General features: G+C 46.9%; 1 protein-coding gene across 1 annotated transcript in view; it reads right to left on the bottom strand.

Annotated features, from left to right (window-relative positions):
* NOS1 (nitric oxide synthase 1) overlaps positions 1-20983 on the bottom strand; it is a 99312-nt gene that overhangs the window by 18618 nt on the left and 59711 nt on the right. Inside the window, exons 11-20 of the mRNA XM_077159945.1 lie at positions 19416-19610; positions 17675-17760; positions 14949-15093; positions 13885-13989; positions 13281-13339; positions 12168-12269; positions 10453-10569; positions 7323-7497; positions 3596-3734; positions 3080-3158 (exon numbers count right to left, since the gene is read on the bottom strand). Coding sequence (XP_077016060.1) covers positions 3080-3158; positions 3596-3734; positions 7323-7497; positions 10453-10569; positions 12168-12269; positions 13281-13339; positions 13885-13989; positions 14949-15093; positions 17675-17760; positions 19416-19610 — 1202 coding nt within the window. The remainder of the gene's footprint in view (positions 1-3079; positions 3159-3595; positions 3735-7322; positions 7498-10452; positions 10570-12167; positions 12270-13280; positions 13340-13884; positions 13990-14948; positions 15094-17674; positions 17761-19415; positions 19611-20983) is intronic.

The raw sequence follows: 20983 nt of genomic DNA on the forward strand, positions 1-20983 counted from the left end.
TCACATCTGTATTATTTGCTAATTGTTCAGTACACATTAGAAAATTCACCTACCCCCTACCCATGCTGGCCACTGCGGTCATTTCTCTTTTTTGATTTGCTGAAATGACCCTCACAAGGCTTTTTCCTTCCTTTTAAGCACTTTACTTGCAATTACAGGTCTCTCTGGTGGGGGTTATTTGCATTATCTTGGTTATGTTCCTCTGGGTTAGAAAGTTGGCTTCAGTCTTGGCAGGGAAATTAGAAGAGTGTGTCAAAGCTTTTTCAATCACTTATTCTTTTCTTCTTCTTTTTAATATAGAGCCTATAAAGCTGCAAGTGACATTAAGTCTGAAAGTGGGTAGTGCCACAAAGCACGCTTTTAAAGAAATAAAGACCCAGATGCAATCTGGTATTTTTGGTGCTAATCCATAACTGATTGTAATATCACATTCCAGTTCTTAATCTTGTTGGGAATAGTGTCTTTTAAGTCACTTTCCCCTTTAGTTTGGGATTAGCCAAAAGCTGGGCAGGAGATGACGCTGGATTTTGGTCCAATTTAGCATCAAAACATTTGCACGTTTCCTTGTGGCTCAGGTACTACAGGTTTAGGGAGTGATTTTTGTCACCTGGTCTTTTACAATTCACTGCTGAAAGTACTTTCCAATGGATTCATAGCCTCTTCTCTTCCAATGCTACTTAAGGTGTACCTTTCCAGGGGGCAGAAATGGGAAGTAAAGTACATGTATCAAGTACAGATTTCTTTTTTGTGTCACAGATTTTCATGGTCTGATGATTGCATTTAACCAATTATTCAGAGATTAATTTCCCCATCTGTTTCTTTAGTGTTTGAGAATCTACTTAGGAAAGAATGTGAGACAGTAGGGTTGTATCTTCTAAGACTGTGTAGAAAGCAGGCATACTAAGCCTGCAGAGCACATAAAGCTGGGATGGAGAAAGGGAGAGTTGGGGGGACCTACGATGTGCTAGTTGCTCTGTGTACCACGTCTTTAATACTCAGCAGCCTTGCAAAGCTGTGGGGCCCTATATGTAGCTATTAGGCATGTTGATTTTAGAGGCAGAGAACCAGGTCGGTGTGACCTTTGAAAAGTCACTGACATTCTCGAACTCTGTCGCTTCTCAGTTTAAAACTGTGGATGATCATAGTACGTACTTCCTCTCCAGGCTGCTGGCAGGGATTTTGAGAGACCACGCCGTCATTCCCATGCTCCAGGTAAGGAAACAGGGCTCGGAACACCTGCGTGAACTGCCCAAGGCTGCGTCGGTGGTATGCGCAGAGCTGGGGTTGGAACCCAGGGGCTGTCCAGCTCAAGAACCCCCTTTTCGTATAATGCTAAGCAAAGCCTTGCGATTTTAAAAGCTCCTTATGGGCCTGAAGTGCAAAGTGAAAAAGATTTGGTTCCTCAGGGATCAATGCGAAGACCTTCGTTAGTGCTAACAAATTCACTTACACAGGGAGGGGGTTGGACAGATCCCGCTTGACCATTTCGAAAAGACCTAGATGTCTAAGAGTGGCAAGGACGTAAGCCTAATGGGAGAATGCAGATGGCGGTGCCTTAGAACACTGCCTGCAATTGTGGGTGGGGTTAGCGGTGCCGGTCCACATTCAAGGAGGGCAATAGCCTCAGTGCACTGGGCAGAGATCACGCGCCCGCCGCTGCTTTGTGACCCGGTCTGGGAAGGGCATTTCCAGCAGGACAGAGTGTGTCCTTGTTCTAGTTGGCTAGCTGCTGGAAGGCAATATACCAGAAACGGAATGGCTTTTAACAAGGGGAATTTAATGAGTTGCTAGTTTACAGATCTAAGGCCGAGAAAATGTCCCAGTTAAAACAAGTCTATAGAAATGTCCAATCAAAGGCATCCAGGGAAAGATACCTTGGTTCAAGAAGGCTGACGAAGTTCAGGGTTTCTCTCTCAAGTGAGATGGCACATGGCGAACACAGTCAGGGCTTCTCTCTCAGCTGGAAGGGCACATGGCGAATACGGCGTCATCTGCTAGCTTTGTCTCCTGGCTTCCTGTTTCATAAAGCTCCCTGGGAGGTGTTTTCCTTCTTCATCTCCAAAGGTCGCTGGCTGGTGGACTCTCTGCTTCGTGGTGCTGCAGCATTCTCTGCTCTCTCTGAATCCGCCTCCCGGGGAGCTTCACGAAACAGGAAGCCAGGAGACAAAGCTACCAGATGACGCCGTATTTGCCATGTGCCCTTCCAGCCGAGAAAGAAGCCCTGACTGTGTTCGCCACGTGCCGTCTCACTTGAGAGAGAAACCCTGAACTTCGTCGGCCTTCTTGAACCAAGGTATCTTTCCCTGGATGCCTTTGATTGGACATTTCTATAGACTTGTTTTAATTGGGACATTTTCTCGGCCTTAGATCTATAAACTAGCAACTCATTAAATTCCCCTTGTTAAAAGCCGTTCTGTTTCTGGTATATTGCATTCCAGCAGCTAGCCAACTAGAACAGTCCTTTTACTAAAGCAAAAAGCATGGGAAACCAGGTCTCAGGAAGAACGATTTGAAGGACTTGGGACCCGGGCCAACTTGATCGATGTCCTTGGCTATCTGCTGGTGTCTCATTGGGAAGGATTAAGTTGGCTTTGGGTGTCACAGAGTATAACTGGGATCAAAATGACGTTCTGTGGAGACATGGTTTTGTTCAATATCAAGATTTTTGTTACTAATTCGGACTTCCAAAAATGGAGTGAGTTGTCTTGGAAAGTAATGAACCTCCCGTCATCCCAAAGGAATTTAAGCAGTGTTGTGGGAGCCATTTTTCAGCCTGCCACAGAATGATCAGCTATGCCTGGATTAAATGATTTTGAACTAAGATCTATGGTAGAATGCACATTAGTAATTCCCTGAAACTGTGACCCATTGTTAAACATTCTCATACAACCTCCCCTTTTCTCAGTGGTCACCACCAGCTCCTCTTTTCTATCCCTTCAGATTGGAGCTTGGCAAAGGGAATGAAGGAAACCCAGATGCCGCAAAGCAGCCAGGGGGTCTTATGGCACTTTCTCCACCAGGGGTTGGTAGCATCTGGGAGCACAGATGGGTAATGCTGGGTGAACCAAGGTGTTTCTACCTGGATTTAGGACTCTGAAGGTTTTGACGGCTGAGAAGTCGAGCAGCAGAGACCCTCTTTTTGTGGACATTGGATAAACCTGTGGGGAGAAAGATGATACCTTCTTGAGATGGAGTTAAGTAGCTGTCACCAAAAAAGCTTTCCAGCAGAGGGCCATCTACTCACACATCCACTTTTCTCTGGTCTAAAATGAAGAGCTAAACGGGAAGAGGTCAGGTAGACATCCGTTCAGATGGGTGAGTGGTTGTGATTAATTGAGAACAAAACACAAATTTCACTGAACTAAGTTGAGAAGAGGATGGCCCAGGATGACCCACCAGAAATGGGGAAAGGAACTTCCAAGCACATGCTTTACCAAGGGTGGGGCAGTAGCATCATGTTCACTTTGGGAGGACTGTACTAACGGGTCACCAAAGCAATGACCCCCTCCTCTAAGCACTGTTTGGAGGTCAGATCTCCTGGCTTTCCTTTCCTTCACTGGAATGAATGCCTCTCCAGGGAGGGTGTGAGAGGTACCTTGTGTAAGTTCTGGAGCTTCGGCCACATAGGTGAGGCGGAACTTGTTCCTTTTCCAGCTGCGGTCATTGCTGATGAGGGAGTTGTTTGCCTTCTCAATGTTGACATCGTCTCCCACGCAGAACACATCACAGGCTGCCTATGGCACACACAGGGCTTACAGTGACCATTTTCAGCTAAGTGTGACACTTCCCTAACAGCTGTGAGTCATGGAATGTGCACCTCCATCTGTCTACCCATCCATCCATCCGTCTGTCCATCCATCCATCCATCTATCCATTCCACCCAGCTAACCACTCATCCATCCATCCTTCCATCCATCCAAACATTTGTCCATCCATCTACCCACCCACCCATTCTTCCATCCATCCATCCATCCATCCATCCATCCATCCGTCCATCCGTCCGTCCATCCATTCATCCATCTATCCATTCCACCCAGCTAACCACTCATCAATCCATCCTTCCATCCACCCATCCAAACATTTGTCCATCCATCTACCCACCCACCCATTCTTCCATCCATCCATTTATCCATCCATCCATCATCCATCCATCCATCCATCCATCCATCCATCCATCCATGTATCCATCCATGCATCCATGCATCCATCCATCCATCCTCTATCCATCCATCCATCATCCATCCATACATACATCTGTCCATCCATCCATCCATCCATCTACCTACCCACCCATTCTTCCATCCATCCATCCATCCTTCATCCATCCATCCATCCATCCATCAGTCTGTCCATCTGTCCATCCATCTATCTATTCCACCCAGCTAACCACTCATCCATCCATCCATCCAAACATCTGTCCATCCATCCATCTACCCACCCACCCATTCTTCCATCCATCCATCCATCCATCCATCCATCCATCCTTCATCCATCCATCCATCATCCATCCATCCATACATCTGTCCATCCATCCATCCATCCATCTACCTACTCACCCATTCTTCCATCCATCCATCCATCCATCCATCCATCCTTCATCCATCCATCCATCCATCCATCTGTCTGTCCATCCGTCCATCCATCTATCCATTCCACCCAGCTAACCACTCATCCATCCATCCTTCCATCCATCCATCCAAACATTTGTCCATCCATCTACCCACCCACCCATTCTTCCATCCATCCATCCATCCATCCATCCATCCATCCATCCATCCATCCATCCATCCATCCATCCATCCATTCACCCACTTTATATATTTGTAGTACTTTCAATGTGCTGGTTACATCATATTTACTATTGACTCCAGGATCTAACCTCTGCTTAAGACCTAACACTTTTATCTCATTTATCCCTAAGACAAACATGTTTAAAGGCTTAACATTAAACTAGAAAGTAAACCTTCAGAAATTCCCGTCCATTTTCTATTCACCTCTAGAGATTTTAAAAATTACATTTAAGGTGGAATATATTGAATGTCTGAATACTCACATATAATTTTTTTGGCTGGTCCTTTTTTTTGTCAAGTTCATCAATTCTCCAAACTTAGTGATACTAAGAATTACTGTTCAGAATTATTTCGAGATAAATCATGGTTCATTCAAAAAGGTTTTCAAGGGTAACTTACATCATTCCCCCCACCCCCATGTGTTGATTTTAAAATCTATCTCTGGAGGTCGTAAGCTCCTTGAGGGTAGGGCAACATTTTTTTCCCTTTGATTCCAAAAATGTTTTGCCTGGCCAGTTACTTGAACTGAGAAAGTAACATCCTAGTGTTAGAAGCTAGAGGTGGCTTAGAGTTCACCTGCTCCCCTGCTCATTTTACAGAGAGGGAAACTGAGGCCCTGTAGGAAAGAGGTATGTCTTCAAATCACACAGCTGCTTACTGAAGACTGTCGGACTAGAATCTGGGCTCCCTGATTCCCTGGGGTGGTTTTCTTTGGTAAGTCAAGGCTTCATCTTACATATTTGGCTCTCATATCTCTCTAGAGTGTGGGTTGCCTATTAAGAGCTCTTCTAGTTGTCTATAGGAACCTGAGAGAGCAGGCCTCATTTTTCTCTCTTTTTTTTTGTAAACTGAAAGGGGGGGTCCCATTTCATTATTCTCCCATATGAGTATCCCATTACTGCAGCACCATTTGTTGAATTTTTCATTTGTTTGTTTTTTTTGGGGGGGAAGTGCATGACCAGGAATCAAACCCAGGTCTCCTGCATGGCAGGCGAGAATTCTACCACTGAACTAACTTTGCACGCCCCAGGCCCCATTTCTAAATTTTTTTTATATCCCCCCTCAGTGCCTAGTAATAGGCCCTGCTTCTGGGGTGCTCAATGGCAATTGGTTGATTGAAGACAAGATCCATCAAATTACCTCAAGGTGTGAAAAACCCAAGCTCTCTACACTTTCTCTGTCTGGGAGGAGGATGCAGAAACAGGCTTATGAACACAGAAATCGTGACACTTCAGAGGCCTCGGTTTTTCCTTTTGTTCTCCACCTGTGCTCCTTTAAAGATGAAAAGTGCCACTTTAATGACAGAAGGTTGTATATAGTCTCTTTTCTCCTCCTTCTGTCCTGGGGCTGCTGATGAGAAAGTGTTTCAGGGCTGAGGAAGGAGCCCGTAAGGGTGCCAGGGTCCACTTCATTGCCTTTGGTTTCAGGATGGACAATTTAATCATGCCCCACACGCAGACAGGAGGCCATTACTCATTTATTCTCCCACGACCTGGTATCTCGAACAGTGCTGTCCAATAGGATGACGTTTGGAGATGGACAAGCTCTGCACTAACAGAGTAACCACTCACCCCTCATAGCTACTGAGCACATGAAATGTGGCTCCTGTGACTGAGGGAATGGAGTTTTAAGGTCTATTTACATTTTTAATGTGTGTGTGTATATATATATATATTTGCGATATAACTCACATAACATCCAATTCATTATTCGAAGTGCATAGTTCAGTGGTTTTTAGCACATTCTTAAGATTGCACAACATTACCACTCCCTAATCCCAGGACATTTTCATCACCCCAAAAAGAAAGCCTTTACTCATTGGCAGTCATACCTATTATCCCCTTCTCCCGGCCCCTGGCAATCACTAATCTACTTTCTATTTCTATGGATTTGCCTACTGAGCTTATTTCAGATAAATGGAATCATAACAAACATGTGGCCTTTTGTGGCTTCTTTGACTTAACATCATGTCCTCAAGGTTCACCCAGGTTGTAGAACAGATCAGAACTTCATTCCTTTTTACGCTGAATAATATTCCACTGGATGAGTACAACATTTCATTTATCTATTCATCACATTTAATTTTAATTAGCTTAAATTTAAATTTAAATAGCCACATGTGGCTAATGGTTACAGTACTGGTCAGAGAAGATCTAAAACAAGAGGAATAGGCTTGTCTCAAGAGATATATTGGTGAGGCCTGAGTTCCAGTTCAACAAGCCATGCGACTCTGGTTGGGTTAACCAGTTCTATGGTTTTTGTGTACTTGTCTACTAAATGTGAGGAGGGATGGATTGGTTCCTCTTAGCCCCCAAATTCCAAGGCTCTATAATTTCTTATGGACCAACTCCTTGCACATGGTGGACAATGGTGGTTTCTAGGGGGAAATGTGTGTTTTAAGGCTACCCAAACTCATGTGCGTTGTCTAAAGCCGTATCCTGGCTGTATACATGAGGAAGTACCAGGGTTCGCGTAAGTTCCTTCCGTTTCTCGGTGGCTCAGGTACTCGGCTTTGGGGGTGGGTCTTCTTACCTTGAAGACCTTCTTGGCCCAGGTCCTGAAAGCTTCTTCCTGCCCACAGAGCTCATCCCCTTCCCGCATCTTCAGGATCCGCTCCCCGCCCAGCTCTTCCAGGAGGGTGTCCACGGCATGTCCAAAGGCACAGAAGTGAGGGTACGCCCGCGAGCCCAGGCCGAACACTGAGAACCTGCCAACGAGACAACAGCCGGTCCATGCCAGGGGTCTGTGGGGCGGTGAGTGGTGTGGGAGGAGTTTGTATCTCCAGAAGGTCCATGTGCTTAGCCTGTGGAGGCCAAATTTAAACCTGGGGGCTCTTGGGGCCTTTTCTCCTGTTCTTTTAGTTTCTACTAGGATTTATTATCCTCGGAAGAAAATTCCCAATTAGCAACTGGTCTCAAGGTGGCTAAGTCGGGAATAGCACTGACCCAAAGCCACTGGCGGTTTCTTTCTAAGCGGAACTAACTGGGAAAATTAGTCTAGGTTGGCAGACGACTTGAATTTTACAAGTGATACTACTTGATTAGCAAGCACAAACATAATAAAACCATAATATAGTGGTCCTTGGGGCCTCTATTAACAAGAAGACTAACAGGGCTTGTTTATTAACACATCAAATGTTGGTGTAGAAACAGATTCATCTTAAAAGAGATGGAAGGTTTATAAATACGCTGCCCCCACTCATTGTAATGTCTGTGAAATTAATTTAACAAACCTTCTGTGTATACATAGGACCAAGAGACAAGCTAGTACAGTCCCTATACTTGAAAGTGTGGCTTCAAGTGAAGGAGACTTTTCTCTATGTTGGGGCGGGGACACGTTGTCTCAAGTGTGAGCAGTAGAGCACAGTGTCCCAGAGTTGACTTCCTGCTAATTTAGAGTCCCACAAAACTCTTACACACCCTTTCCGGGGCTTGGGCTGTTGTACCTCTACAACTACAGAGACTGAAGCAATAGGTTTATGAGCTGGGCAAGAACAACTTGCCCCACATCTTTCAAAGGTCAGAGTGTTCAGCTGTAGACGGCCATCTCAGATGAGTCAGGGAATGGAGCTATTAAACCTACTCCATATAGGATCTGGCTCTGCTCATGAATTAATTCTTTTATGGTTTAATGGGGATAAGATGGTGACAGATGGCGATGGAAGGAAGTGGGGAAGTTGGGAAGGGACCCTCCATCATTAGGGAATGAACTTGAGCTGAGCCCAGGTGTCTCACAGATCAACCGAAAGTAAAATAATTTAAGATCACTCCTTTCAAATTTGCATCCACATTTCCTTGTCTCACCCCCACTTCTTTTCTGCTTCCAGGCCTTTTCTGAACAAGCATGTGGGATTAGCTGGTGCTTTCCCTTCATCACTCCTTTAACCCAAGAACTCCTTGAATCTGGATACCTCTCTTTTTCCTCATAAAGCAGAGGCTGACAGGTAGAGAGAGAAAGTGACCACAGGTCTATGAATTTGAGGGGTAACAGGCAAGGATAATCCTGCCCACACCTTCCCCTTTAGCATTAGCCCAACACAGAACTCTAACGCCAAGTCATATCCTTGCGGTTCAGGCAGTGTTTCCCACACCTCATTATGTATCTTCCTGGTGTACGCCATATTGGACGACCACTGGTATTATGAGTCACTGATAAGTGCCCTGTTACTTGCTTTCTGTTTTTACTCATTAGCTAACCAAACCCAGCTCTTATTTACAGATATGTTCACCAATAGACTGACTCTGTAATTTGCTCCCCAATGGACCTGAAGACATGGACTGCTGTCACTACCGGACTCCCATTTCCATCACACCCGTCACCTTATGATTTCAAAAATCCTGTTTCAACCAGGGCTTGGTAAATTTCTATAAGGAGACAGACAGTAAATATTTTAGGCCATTGAGTCACGAGGCAAAACTGAGAGTATTATGTAGATACTTGTTTAACAAGAAAAAGGAACATGTTTCTGCACAGTTTTGATTGACAAAATTAAAAATGTAACAATAATAATAATTGAGTACATTTATTTTTGTAATATATGCCTGCTAACGAGAAGAATGGAACTTTTTGGGTGGGGATAACATTTGCTTAATTTGGGGTTCAAAAGCAGTGTTTCCTATCATCAAATAGATTGCAATGGATCATCTCTAAAAACCATTCTTAGCTCGTGGGTTGTAGAAAAATAGGCAGTAACTAGGCTTGATTTGGCCTGTGGGTTGTAGTTTTCCAACCTCTGCTCTAAATAATGACAGATTTAATAAAGGAAACACGAGTCTGACTGTCAAACTGCAGAACTGATGTTTCAAATTTGAGCTAACAATATGTACTGATGACTGTGATACTTCAGGATCTAAGAACCCTTCAGTCTATATCATCTACTCACTGTTGCTCTGAGCAGTTATGGAGAAGTTTTAGTTAGTGAAGGTCTAAGAGATTCCTGGCCAGGTCAGTAAACCCTGCCTACAGGGCTACCTACATTCGTCTCATCTTAAGCAATATTTATGAAACCAAGGGGTTGACATCCCAGTTTAATTTATTTTTAAGTGCCCATTAAACAGAATATGTAAACATTGAACTACAAAATATCTGTCCACACAACACCTAAAATTATTCCACGGTATGTGACAACACTATAGAAGACATGGGGTTAGGCCAGTATTTTTCAAATCTGGTTGTGCATTAGAGTCAATTGGGGACATTAAAAAAAAAAAAGAGCATAACAAGGCTTGAGCCTAATTCTAGATCAATTAAATCAGATTCTCAGGAGGTTGGACCTGGTTATTGGTATATCGTAATCATCCCCAACTGGTTCCAATGTGCATCCAAGGGTTGTGAGGCACTGCATCACGGCAGATGATTCAGTGTAGACCATGTCACCTGGGAATGGGTGGTTTATTGAGTAATTTCCAGGGATTAACACTCTTCAGCACGAACGATGGGGTACACCCGGGTGATGGAGCTCTGTGGAGTGTGCACACAGGATGAGAAGTCACGGGAAGGGTCAAGTGCAGAAGACGAGGAGATTGGGTAGGACACTTTCTGGGCGGGTGCCAGACTGCCAGGGCACAGCTGGCTATATAAGGGATGAATGGGCATGGAAAGGGAGCTCCCCAAGTCCACTCTGCAACTAGATCTTCCCTGGTTCCCTCTACCTCTTGCTCACCTCACATTTGCCAGGGGTCCGGCACTCTCAAAGTTATCTCTGAGGTCAGGCCCATCGCCCGATGATTTGCGGGCATCAGAGTAGGAGGAGACACTGTTGAATCGGACCTTGTAGCTCCTGCAAAACAAAAGGGAGGCTGTGAGCTCTACCCAGGGCCCTCTGCTGAGACCCCCAGAGACTGTCAAGTTGCCAGATAGGGTTCTAGGACTTCTCTTGGGTGTTGAGTCAAACAATAACACTCCATGGCCTTTTCTAGAATACATCAACTTACCCACCACCATGAAAGTCTTTCATCCGTACTTGGCCCTATCTGTATGTAAAAGGTTTCTGATCGTATGTCACTCAGGAAACTTGAAATCCAAACAGTCAAAGTTTGATCGAATCATAAGAAGTTAAGAACAGATCAGACCACCCCCTAATATGAGACCAAACTTCCTTGCTTCCCTAGTTCTAAGGTACACTAAAATCTTGTTAAAATGCAGACTCTGAGTTGGTAGGTCTAGGGCAGGGTTTGAGAATACGTATTTCTAAAAAATCCCAGAGAGAAGCCAATGGTATGTGTTGGATGACAGACCTCACATTAAGTAGCTAGGAACTAGAATGGCTGTGTCCAATATGGCAGCCCTTGAGTCCAAGTGGCTACTGAAATTTAATGTTAAATGAATTTAAATAAAATTAAAAATTCAACTCCTCATGGTACTAGCCACATTTCCAGTGCACAGTGGCCACAAGTGGCCAGTGGCCGCCATATTGGACAGTGTGGATAACAGAACATTTCCATTGTTGCAGAAAATTCTTTTGGGTAGTGCTAAACTATTCAACTCAATACCCTCCTTCCATGAAAACTATGCTCCTTCCACATTTCAAGGGCCCAACAGTCACCACAGAAAACATGAAAATTGTTTAGTATTGACAATGTGGCATGAAAAAGTAAATTCCTCATTAAATTGTTTTAAAGGGGAAGGAAGATGTCTTTGGGGCTCAGATCTTAGCATTATAGACTCAGTTTTCCTCTAAAAGTGATAAGTTCTGTTCTGAGACAAGCAAAAAAAATAACCACCAAAAAAAAAAAAAAAAAAAAAAGAACCCAAACCAAACTCAAAACAAAAACCCAACACATAAATCTGAGTGCAAAAGACAAAAAAAGGAAATTGCACATCTTGGCAGCACCGTTTCTAAGCTGGATGTACTTCAAAGTTTTGCTCCGGCATCAGAAAAGTTCTAAATATATATATAAGTGGATTTTCTGCCCTAAAATAGTTTCACATTGAGTCACTTCGCCAAATAAGCCATGCAACATATCAGGGGGTGGCTGTGTCGTTAGTGTGGGAGGGAGGATGGCGGGGTAAAAATAACAGTGCACGCATTTGTATGAGCTTTGAGGCTTTTTACAAGTGCTTCCTTATTTGTTATTATCCTTTAATGCTCACAATGGCCCCCAGGGATGGGCAGGATGGAGAGACGTTCTCTCCATTTTGCAGATAAGAAACACTGAGGCCCTGAGAGGTGAAGCAACTTGCTCAGGTTTGCTGAGTGAGTTAGTGGCCCAGCCTGGGTTAGAACTCGGGCTCCCTAGGGTCTGCCTGTGCCACAACAGCCCAGAGGTAGCAGCTGTGGCCCTGGATGCTTGGGCATTAAGTATGCATGCACGCACACACGCACACGTGCATACATGCACACACGAGTCCATGTGCACATGCACACATACACACTACCTGTCCTGGCTGTCACGGGCTGCAGCCAGACCATGGACTTCTGTGTCATCCTGGGGGAGGGGAGGCCCTTTACGGGGAAAGAAACGCAAGGGTTCCGGGTACCTAGAGGGGAGAATTGATGGTGCCCTATCTCTCCCTGAAGGAGGGGTGAGAGGAGCCTGCTGGGAGGCCACCCAGGATGAGCTGCGAGGGGCAGGGACAGGGAGAGTGAAGACAGAGATACTGGGGCTGGCTGCAGAATGAGTACTGGCCACATGGACTCGCTATTGTACATCCATTGGATAATGAATGTTATGTGAGTTTGGCAACATGAGCCAGGCAAAAAGAAAACCAAAAGGACTTTCTGCCTGACGCAGCCCCTAAATACCAGCCAGCTATTTCATTTGCTGCTCAACTGAAGACATGGGGATCTGCTCCATGTTGGAGGAAACATTGATTATGTTGGACTCACTGCAAGGCAGCTCAGTATGTACAAGCCATATGTTCTAGCTTTATGGGGAACTTAAGGGCTTTTCAAGGGCAATTTTGATCACAGGTGTTTTTCACCTTGCAAAATACCTTTAGAACCCAAGCCCTACCACAGATGCAATTCTATCTTAGACACCTTTTGATTACAGGTATTTTTCACCTTACTAGCTATCTTGAATTCAACCTCCACTTTATCTGTAATTCTCCCATGAGCCTCGGTTAGAAAAAGCTTCTAGGGAAAGAAGCTCATTTCAGTGTATTTTGAATGTAGGTTTCTCAAAGGGGAAAATAATAAGAACCGCTATTTACTCAGTGGTCTTACCTTTTCACAGCACTCTGACATCGATTTTCTATTTTGATTCTTACAAGTTAGAAAGTTAAAGCAGGTATTTTAGTCCCCATTGATGGAGAAGGAAGTGGAGGCATCGGACTAGGAGGGGACTTAGCCAAGGCCTCATAGCCAGAGACCAAAATATCAGCCCCAGGGCTAAAGGGACACCCACCTGCTGACATCAGCCACAAACGGACTCTGGACACAGCCACGGTGTGACGGTGTGGAATGCAAATGGGAAACCCCAGATGTCAGAGACAATTTTCAGTTATACCCAGGGGCATTGTGTGACAATAGGGGGGTGAGTTACTTACTTCCTTTCCTCCTGCACAGAATTAGGGTGTCTCATTTCCATTAAAGCACAGCCGAATTTCTAGAGGTAGAAAGAGACAGGGGAAATGTGACTCATGTATGATTCAATCCTCAATAGGGTTGGGCACCACCGATGTTCTGGGGTCCCAGCTGGCAAAAGGGGCACTTGATGCCTGGGACCCAGTGGTGAGCGGCTCAGGGCCAGGCAGACATGCACGAGCTGTGGACACCCTAGGAGGGCCAACTGTTTAACAAACCATAGGTGTGGGTCCCCTTGCCTAGCACACAAGCCCTCTTTGTGGCTTTCTCTCTATAATGATATTATGCCCAGTTCTTTCAGTTGGGGGAAGGGATGCCAAGCTCTAGTCAAGAGCTTCCATTCCAAACAAGCAACTTACTCAGGTGACATCTTCACTATGGACCAGTTAATCGGTGGGCACCACCAGAACTGCCCAATGTTTGCATAACTTGGATCCAGATGCACTTTGAGGCTCTGGGAGGGTTGGCTACTGAATAATAGGTGTCGGGAAAGAGACCCAACTTGCTGCCCTTCCTTTCTTCTCGCTGATAGAACTTCATGCTGGGACAGAGGAAAGCGCATCTCACCTCCCCATTCTCAGGGGGGTCTCCGTTGCCAAAGGTGCTGGTAACCACCAGGACCAGCGTTTCATGCTCCAGGTGCACGATGTCATATTCTTCCATGGACATCACCTAGGTGGGAGAAGGGGAAGAAGGGAAGGGAGTGAAAGGTTGGGAGAAGGTTATGAGGAGAGAGAAGAGGTGGAAGAGAATCAAAAGGGATGGGGCAAGGAGAAGGAAAGGAAAGACAAGATGAGTCATCTCCTTTGGAAGGAGGACCTAGCTTTGGGTTGTCACTATTTCAACAGGCTCAAGTGGGTAGAGGTAAAATCTTTTTGGTCGCCGTGGTGAAGGACTGGGGTTAATGGTAGAGGTTGGCTGCTAGTAGAGATGGATCTTGATTCAGACACTTGAGCTTCTTACAACCAACTAGTCCTGGAATTTTTGGATCACTTAGGCTGGGTATGACCAGCTTGACCATGATTTAAGGACAAATTCTTATCAGCCACTTTCCTAATCCTACTCGAGCTCGTGTGAAAGACCTCGGCCAAACAGGCTGGTGATACCTGCCTTAGGGAATGCTTGGTACCCTGTACTGTGACATCACTTAAGCAATATTTCTCAGGAACCCCAGCCTCCCGAGATGCTCCATGAACATAAGTGATCTGTGTTCAAATATGTTTGGGAAACATTTGTATCCAATCCTGTCCTCTTTCGGCGATTGTAATGCACACTCACAGATTAAAGGCTCTGGAAGTCCTGCAGCAAAGAAACCTGTTGAACTGTGTTTAATGCAATTTCCCAAGCTCAAGACAGATTTGTTTCTCATAAATCCTCTAACATTCTGCACTAGAGAGGGGGATTTTCTTTTGGAATCCTTAGATCCCTGAAGGGTTCCATGGGGAGAGGAGCTTCCTGGTCCCTGAAGTGTATGCACATGTGTTATATGTATGCACTCACACGTGCATGCTTATGGGCATCTCTGGTGTGATCTCATCCACTCTCAAAGGGTTCTTCTCTGCCTGTCTTCCCTCTCTTCCCTTCCCACACTCATTTACAAGGGCCTGGAGCTGGCACTGCCCACTACCCACCTTGGCATCGAAAGCATGTTTGAAGATCTCACACAAGGTCTTGGCATAGGCCTGCGATTTGCCAGTCTCTGTGGCATAGAGGATGGTGGCTTTGACCCTCTTGGCCATTGCCTGCCCCATCAGCTTGGCCGAGAACTTGACGGCTCTGGGAGGAAGAGGATGGAGAGGGAGAGTGGAAATGGAGAAGGGAGAGAAAACGCTGGTTTGGGGCTCTTGGGCAAGACCATGATTCATGAGACATAACAGGAGAGAATTTACTCTCTTGATGTTCAGAGGTTTCAAAAGTCCCTCAGAGGCAATCGAACCCCCTGAGTTTAGGGACTGCATTGTTCCCTTTATTAACACCCCCAGAGAAACAAGCTGGGTGCTGAAACGAAGGGCACATTTTATTGGTTTGTTACTTGATTGATTGACCCCAGTCTCGGGAAGCTTGGTCTGCCAAGCCCCAAAAGATGATCGTTCATTCATTCCTTCATTCATTAAATACTTGTTGAGTGCTTAACTATGTGTTGGTATTGTTACAGAAGCTGAAAAACAGGGGACAGAGCTACGGACAAGCAGCTGTCGTGAGCTTTCATGCTAGCATGTGTGTGTGTGTGAGAGAGAGAGAGAGAAGAAAGAGAGACTGGGGAAAGAGAGGGATAGAGAAGAGGGGGGAGGGAGAGAGAGAAGGATAGAGAAGAGGTGAGAAAGGGAGAAAGAGAAAGAGAGAAAGGGGGAGAGAAAGTGAGGAGAGAATTGAGAGAGGGTGGGAAGACAGAGAGAAGAGAGACGGAGAGAGAAAAAAGGAGAGGAGTGGGAAGTGATAGAGAGATAGAGATAGAAGAATAAATCATTACTAAATCAGCAGACACTGAGTCAGAAGGGATTTCAGAGGTTTATGGGTTCACAAAGGAAGGGCCACAATGCTTGACCAGCGTCTTGCAGAGAGGCTGACACCTAAAAGGCACAGAATGAATATCCATCAAAGGAGGGAATGAATTTTAAAGATGCTGCCACTCAACCGCTAGGAAGGTTAAATGTCAAGTCCAGGCTCTTTTTAGCTAAAGGGTGAACCAGCATTCTTTCCCCTTTCCAGGAAGGGCCAGAGGGCCAGAGGCACTGAGAGGCTGGGCGGAAACCGGAGCCCGCAGGCCGACCCTAACCGGGAGTCTAAGTGCAGGCAATTGGTAATTATTTCCCACCTGGGGATTACTGGTGCCAAAATCATCATATTTAGAATTAGGGAAACCACCCACACTGCAGGAACACTCTGAGCTAAGGGGGAGAAACAGAAAGGAATAAAAGGTGCCTGGAGGGTTCCCTTTGAAGGATCTGAGCATAAAACTGCATCCATAATTAACTCCCATTGTTTCTACCCCAAACTTAATAGTGCAATTAATGTTTTAGATTTCGCCCTCCCTTCTTCCCCCAGAGTTGAACTGAACTGAAGCCAAACAGCTGTCTTCCCAGGGGAAATCTGTGATCCTACCTTCAGGGCAAGGACGGCTGCTGATGTGCTCTGGGTTGGCTAGAAGGTGGGCTTGGGGAAAGGAGAGACAGAGGGAGGAGGGGAGCAGGAGAGAGTCCCAGGCCATAGGAATGTAGGTGGGACTCAGCTGTGAGTCTCTGCAGGTCCCACCCGGGTCTTGTCTTTGGGGTGAGCAGCAAGACCACCACCTGTGGTGCAAACCAGATACCCTACATCGGAGGGCTGTGGACCCCAGCGGGCCGAGGAGAGGGAGCCGGTGGCTAAGAGCACACGAATCTCCACTGCCAGAAAGCTCCAGACAGGGGTGCCCCCCCCCCCCCTCCCGGGCGGAACAGTGGGACATTCTTCCTTTGGGCAGAAGGCTCACCCACCCATCAGCCCATCTCAGCCGGCCCCACCCCACCTGTCAGCTGGACCCGGCTGGCCAAGAGTTCTTCAGGAAAGTTACTCTTCAGGGACTTTGGCCCATGCTCTTCCCTTGGCCCTAACCCTCTCTTTCTCTCTTTGCTCAGCTCACATATTATTCATCTCAGTCTTCAGCTCAATCGTCACTTCCTCAAGGAAGCCCTCCCTGATGCCCAAACCCTCTCAAGTCCCTATTTCAGGTTTTCCCGGATGGCACTTGTTGCAGCTGTGGAACCACCGAGGTCTCTGTGATTTTTTGACAATGAAGCCTGTGAGCTTCATGAGGGTAGAGAGTGCCTCTGTTTGGCTCAAAATGGTACCTCCAGACCCTAGCCCAGTACCCAGCGCAGGGTAAGCACTCAATAATTATTTGTTGGCTAAATGAATGAATGAATGAAGAGTGAGTGAAGTTAGAGTCCAGCCCCAGACCAGAGTATCCTCCAGGCAGTGGTGTGCTGGAGCCAGCTCATTCCAGCCTCTTCCCCAAGTCAGGGTTCAGGGACTTCCTGTTAGCAGCTTGAAACTGGCCACGGTGGGTGATTTACACCAGGGCAAGCGGCAGGCATCACAAATCAAGGCATTTCACTGGTGGTGGTGTGGATGGGGAGAGCCAGTTTCCTAGCACACCACCGCCTCCTGGGAAGGAACTCAGAAAGCTGGGGCCAAGGCAGCGAGGCTGAGAACCAGCAGATCATGGAAAACATTAGCAACCTGACCTCCGAGACAAAGAAGGCACCAGGGGGTTGGAGGAAAAGGAGAACTCATGTGATTTGGGAGGTGGGAAGGTGTTTTCCTGGGGCTCCCTGAATCTGTGGGAGCTCTGCCCCCCTGTCCATGGCTAGAGACTCACTCCGCCAGCTTCTTGAAGCCGATGGCTCGCCGCTTTGTGGGGGTCCCATTGGTACCTTTCCAGACGTGGGTGTTCCAAGGATCCGGCTGGGGAAAAGAGGACAGAGGTCACTGCAGCCAAGGAACCTGGGACTCCCTGGGGACTCGTGGCCACCCAGCCCCTCCCAGCTCTCAGCCCTCGAAGGGAGCGATTTTGCCAATGTTGGACACAGGGGTCCTTCCCCAGAGTCCAGGGATCCAGGCCCCTGCATCACCCCATTAGACTATCCCCCCACCCCCCAGCCCCCAGCCCCCATCAGACACCCTTCTCCTGACCCCTGACCACTCATTTCCTCTCCTTAGTCCTTTCGCACTGTCTAATATGATACCTGAAATCCAGGTAGAACTAACTGAGATATGTTCCAAGTATAAAATTCCCACTGATCTTGAAGACTAAACACACACACAAAAAAAGAGAATAAAATATCTCATAATAATGTTTATCCTGACTGCACATTGAAATGATACTATTTTGGATATGCATGTTAGAATTAGCTTCAACTATTTCTTCTCACTATTTTAAAAATGTGGCTCCTAGGGAATTTTAGGTTCTTGATATGACTCGTGTTATAATTTCTACTGGACAACCCTGAACTAGGAGATACGTTCACTTCGGGTGGGAACTAAGTCATCAGCGGGGGTTTATGGGGTACCCAAGATGTTAGGCCACCCTATCCTACTGCATCTCATCATATTTTGGGGGATGACTTTCTACAATGCCTAACGTGGTGCCTGGCACACAGTTGGTCTTTTCTTTGCCCCCCCTTTGATCTGCCCCAATGGTAGATGTACATGTCTCCTGGTCATCTGGGGAGAACTAGGGTGCCCCAACTAACTCCCCAATATGTCTTACTTCTCCACAAGCGTAGTGCATTAGGTTTCTCGGCGGGGGGCCGGGTAGAATGTGGGAGCTGAAGGCACCACATGGAAACACCTGGACCCCCCCACCTTGACTACAGATGCAGGGCTTATAATGGGTGTGGCTCAGTGGCCCTTCCAAGACCACAGGGCTCCCTAGAGGGTGAGGCAGGACTGAGCCCAATGCCCCGACTGCCACATCAGCCCTCTGTCCACACCAGCGCCTCCCGACAGGCCAACCTCAGGCATAATTATTACAGGTAATGCCAGCTTTGTCTGTGCACCCAGCCCGTCACCTCCCTGGGTATTTTGGATACTCCGGGACCTCTTCCTTCCTGCAGTCATCTGCAGGAATGGTTAATGGCATTGGGCATTTACTCTGTGACAGGTACTGTTCTTACCATTTTTACATGAACTCATTCGTTTAATTATGTCACACCCCTAAATGGGAGGTACTATTATCCTCAGTTGAGGAAAGTGAGGCAAAGGGAGGTCGCGTAACATGCTTAAACTAGCTAGTAAGTAGCAGAGCTGGATTCAAACCCAGTCTGGATGCAAAACCCACACTTTTAACCACTCCCTCCTGCCGCTTTATACCTGGACAGGAGCACAGTATAAGGTAAGCCCATCCTCTGCTGAACGAGGAGCAATGTGCTGCGTCCCTCATTGGAGGGACCCCCGTTTTTTTGGATGGGGGCTTTCCCTGGGCACTGACATCATTCCCGGAACTGGCCAAACTCAGGTTAAATTCAGCTTCGAGGCTTTTCCAGGCCAGGGACTTGCTGAGCGGAGGGAGGGGAGCTGGGCTGGGGCTGGGGGTCACGGAGGTGGGGAGGGGGCAGCACCTGGTACTCAAAAGATGGGGTGAGCCGGTAGTTGAGCATCTCCTGGTGGAAGACAGGGGTGATACTGCCAGACATGGGGGGCACAATCCACACCCAGTCGGCAGGACAGCCCCCCCGACAGCGGTATTCATTCTCCATGTGCTTAATGAAGGACTCGGTGGCCGAGTGGTGGTCCACGATGGTCACTTTGTCGCTCTGTGGAAGGGAGATGGGACAAGGAGTCCAGAGGTGCCAGAAGCTCAGGACCTTGGCACTCCCTCCCCCAAAGAGCTGCATTCCCCAAAGTGTGGTCCTGGGGGTCTGATCCTACCAGGGAGAAAGTCTCAGCCTGATGCTAATGTGTCTGTGACTCGCCAGCCACGGAGAATCTTCTTTCCCAGTCTCTTTGTCTTTGGCACAGAGAGGGGCAGGATTTGGGTTCAGAACCTTAGACATATCCATCTAGAATTTAACAACTTTCCTCTGTCTTGCTCGTGCTTGTTTGTTTATTTAACTTTCTGATTACCTTTCATTTATGGCAACTGACTCCAGCTCTCCATTTGTGGCAGGGACACACAAGTCTCTTGAAAGAAACATTCTTAAGGAAGAAAAGTGAGTCTAATAAAAATAAAACCAGTCCATCCTAGCAGAGGTGGGTGGAATGAGCATCTGGGTAACGGGCTCTGGGGCCTGTTTCTACTGGTTTGTTTAGATTCACACCTTATGGGGGCAGCCAGCAACTTCTCCCTCTTTCCCCCTTGCAGCATTTCAAACTCACTCACACACACACACACACACACACACACACACACGCGCTTTACTAAATATCTACTGCCTCAGACTCCCATATCTTCGGACCTCCACTGCCCCACCAGCTCACCAAGCCGGGCCCCACCATTCCAACCACTGTTGAAGCCTCACTTCCCCCATGTTGAGAGAGGAGGGAGGCTGCCTTCAAATCCCTCGTCCAGCTCCAACCTACGTGCCCATCCTCCCCACTCCTGACTTGCTCTATATTTGCATCTCTCTTTGGTTGGACGGACCCATTCATTCTACTTCCATCTACATCTGTGCACTGTCCATCTACATCTACGGGGGTGTAGCTTCCTGGACTCCAGGAGCCAGAGGGCAGAGCTGCTGTCTATTATCTAGAGTGACCCCTGACTATATATAAGTCTCCCAATTTGCCTCGAAGCTTGGTTTATGCCCTTTGTCCAGGCATCATTATTTACCGTGTTCCCCTTTTGCTCTGAGAAGTGTCTTGGTTTGGGTGATAGATGTTAAAGCCATATTATTACAGCACAGAGCCATGTGCATTTAGGGACCTATATGTTTCTGATAATGATGACAGTTATTTGTCACTGTCAGGTGATTGACCGAGTCCCGAAGAGGAGGCAAGACACAGAGGATTCCTGCCAGCTCAGTGCTGAAGATCTGTGAGCTGCAAAGCAAGGACACCCCCTCCTGCTCCGTCTGTTCTTTCTGTTGCCCGACGGTCCCCACCCAAAAGTCCCCATTGGAGAGGAAGGCATGCTTCATTGGAAGGAGACCATGCCAGTGGACGGGCATTCCCAGAAAGGTGTTTTCGG

Source organism: Tamandua tetradactyla, chromosome 5 (genome assembly GCF_023851605.1).
Source record: "Tamandua tetradactyla isolate mTamTet1 chromosome 5, mTamTet1.pri, whole genome shotgun sequence".
In the NCBI taxonomy this organism is placed as follows: Eukaryota; Metazoa; Chordata; class Mammalia; order Pilosa; family Myrmecophagidae; genus Tamandua; species Tamandua tetradactyla.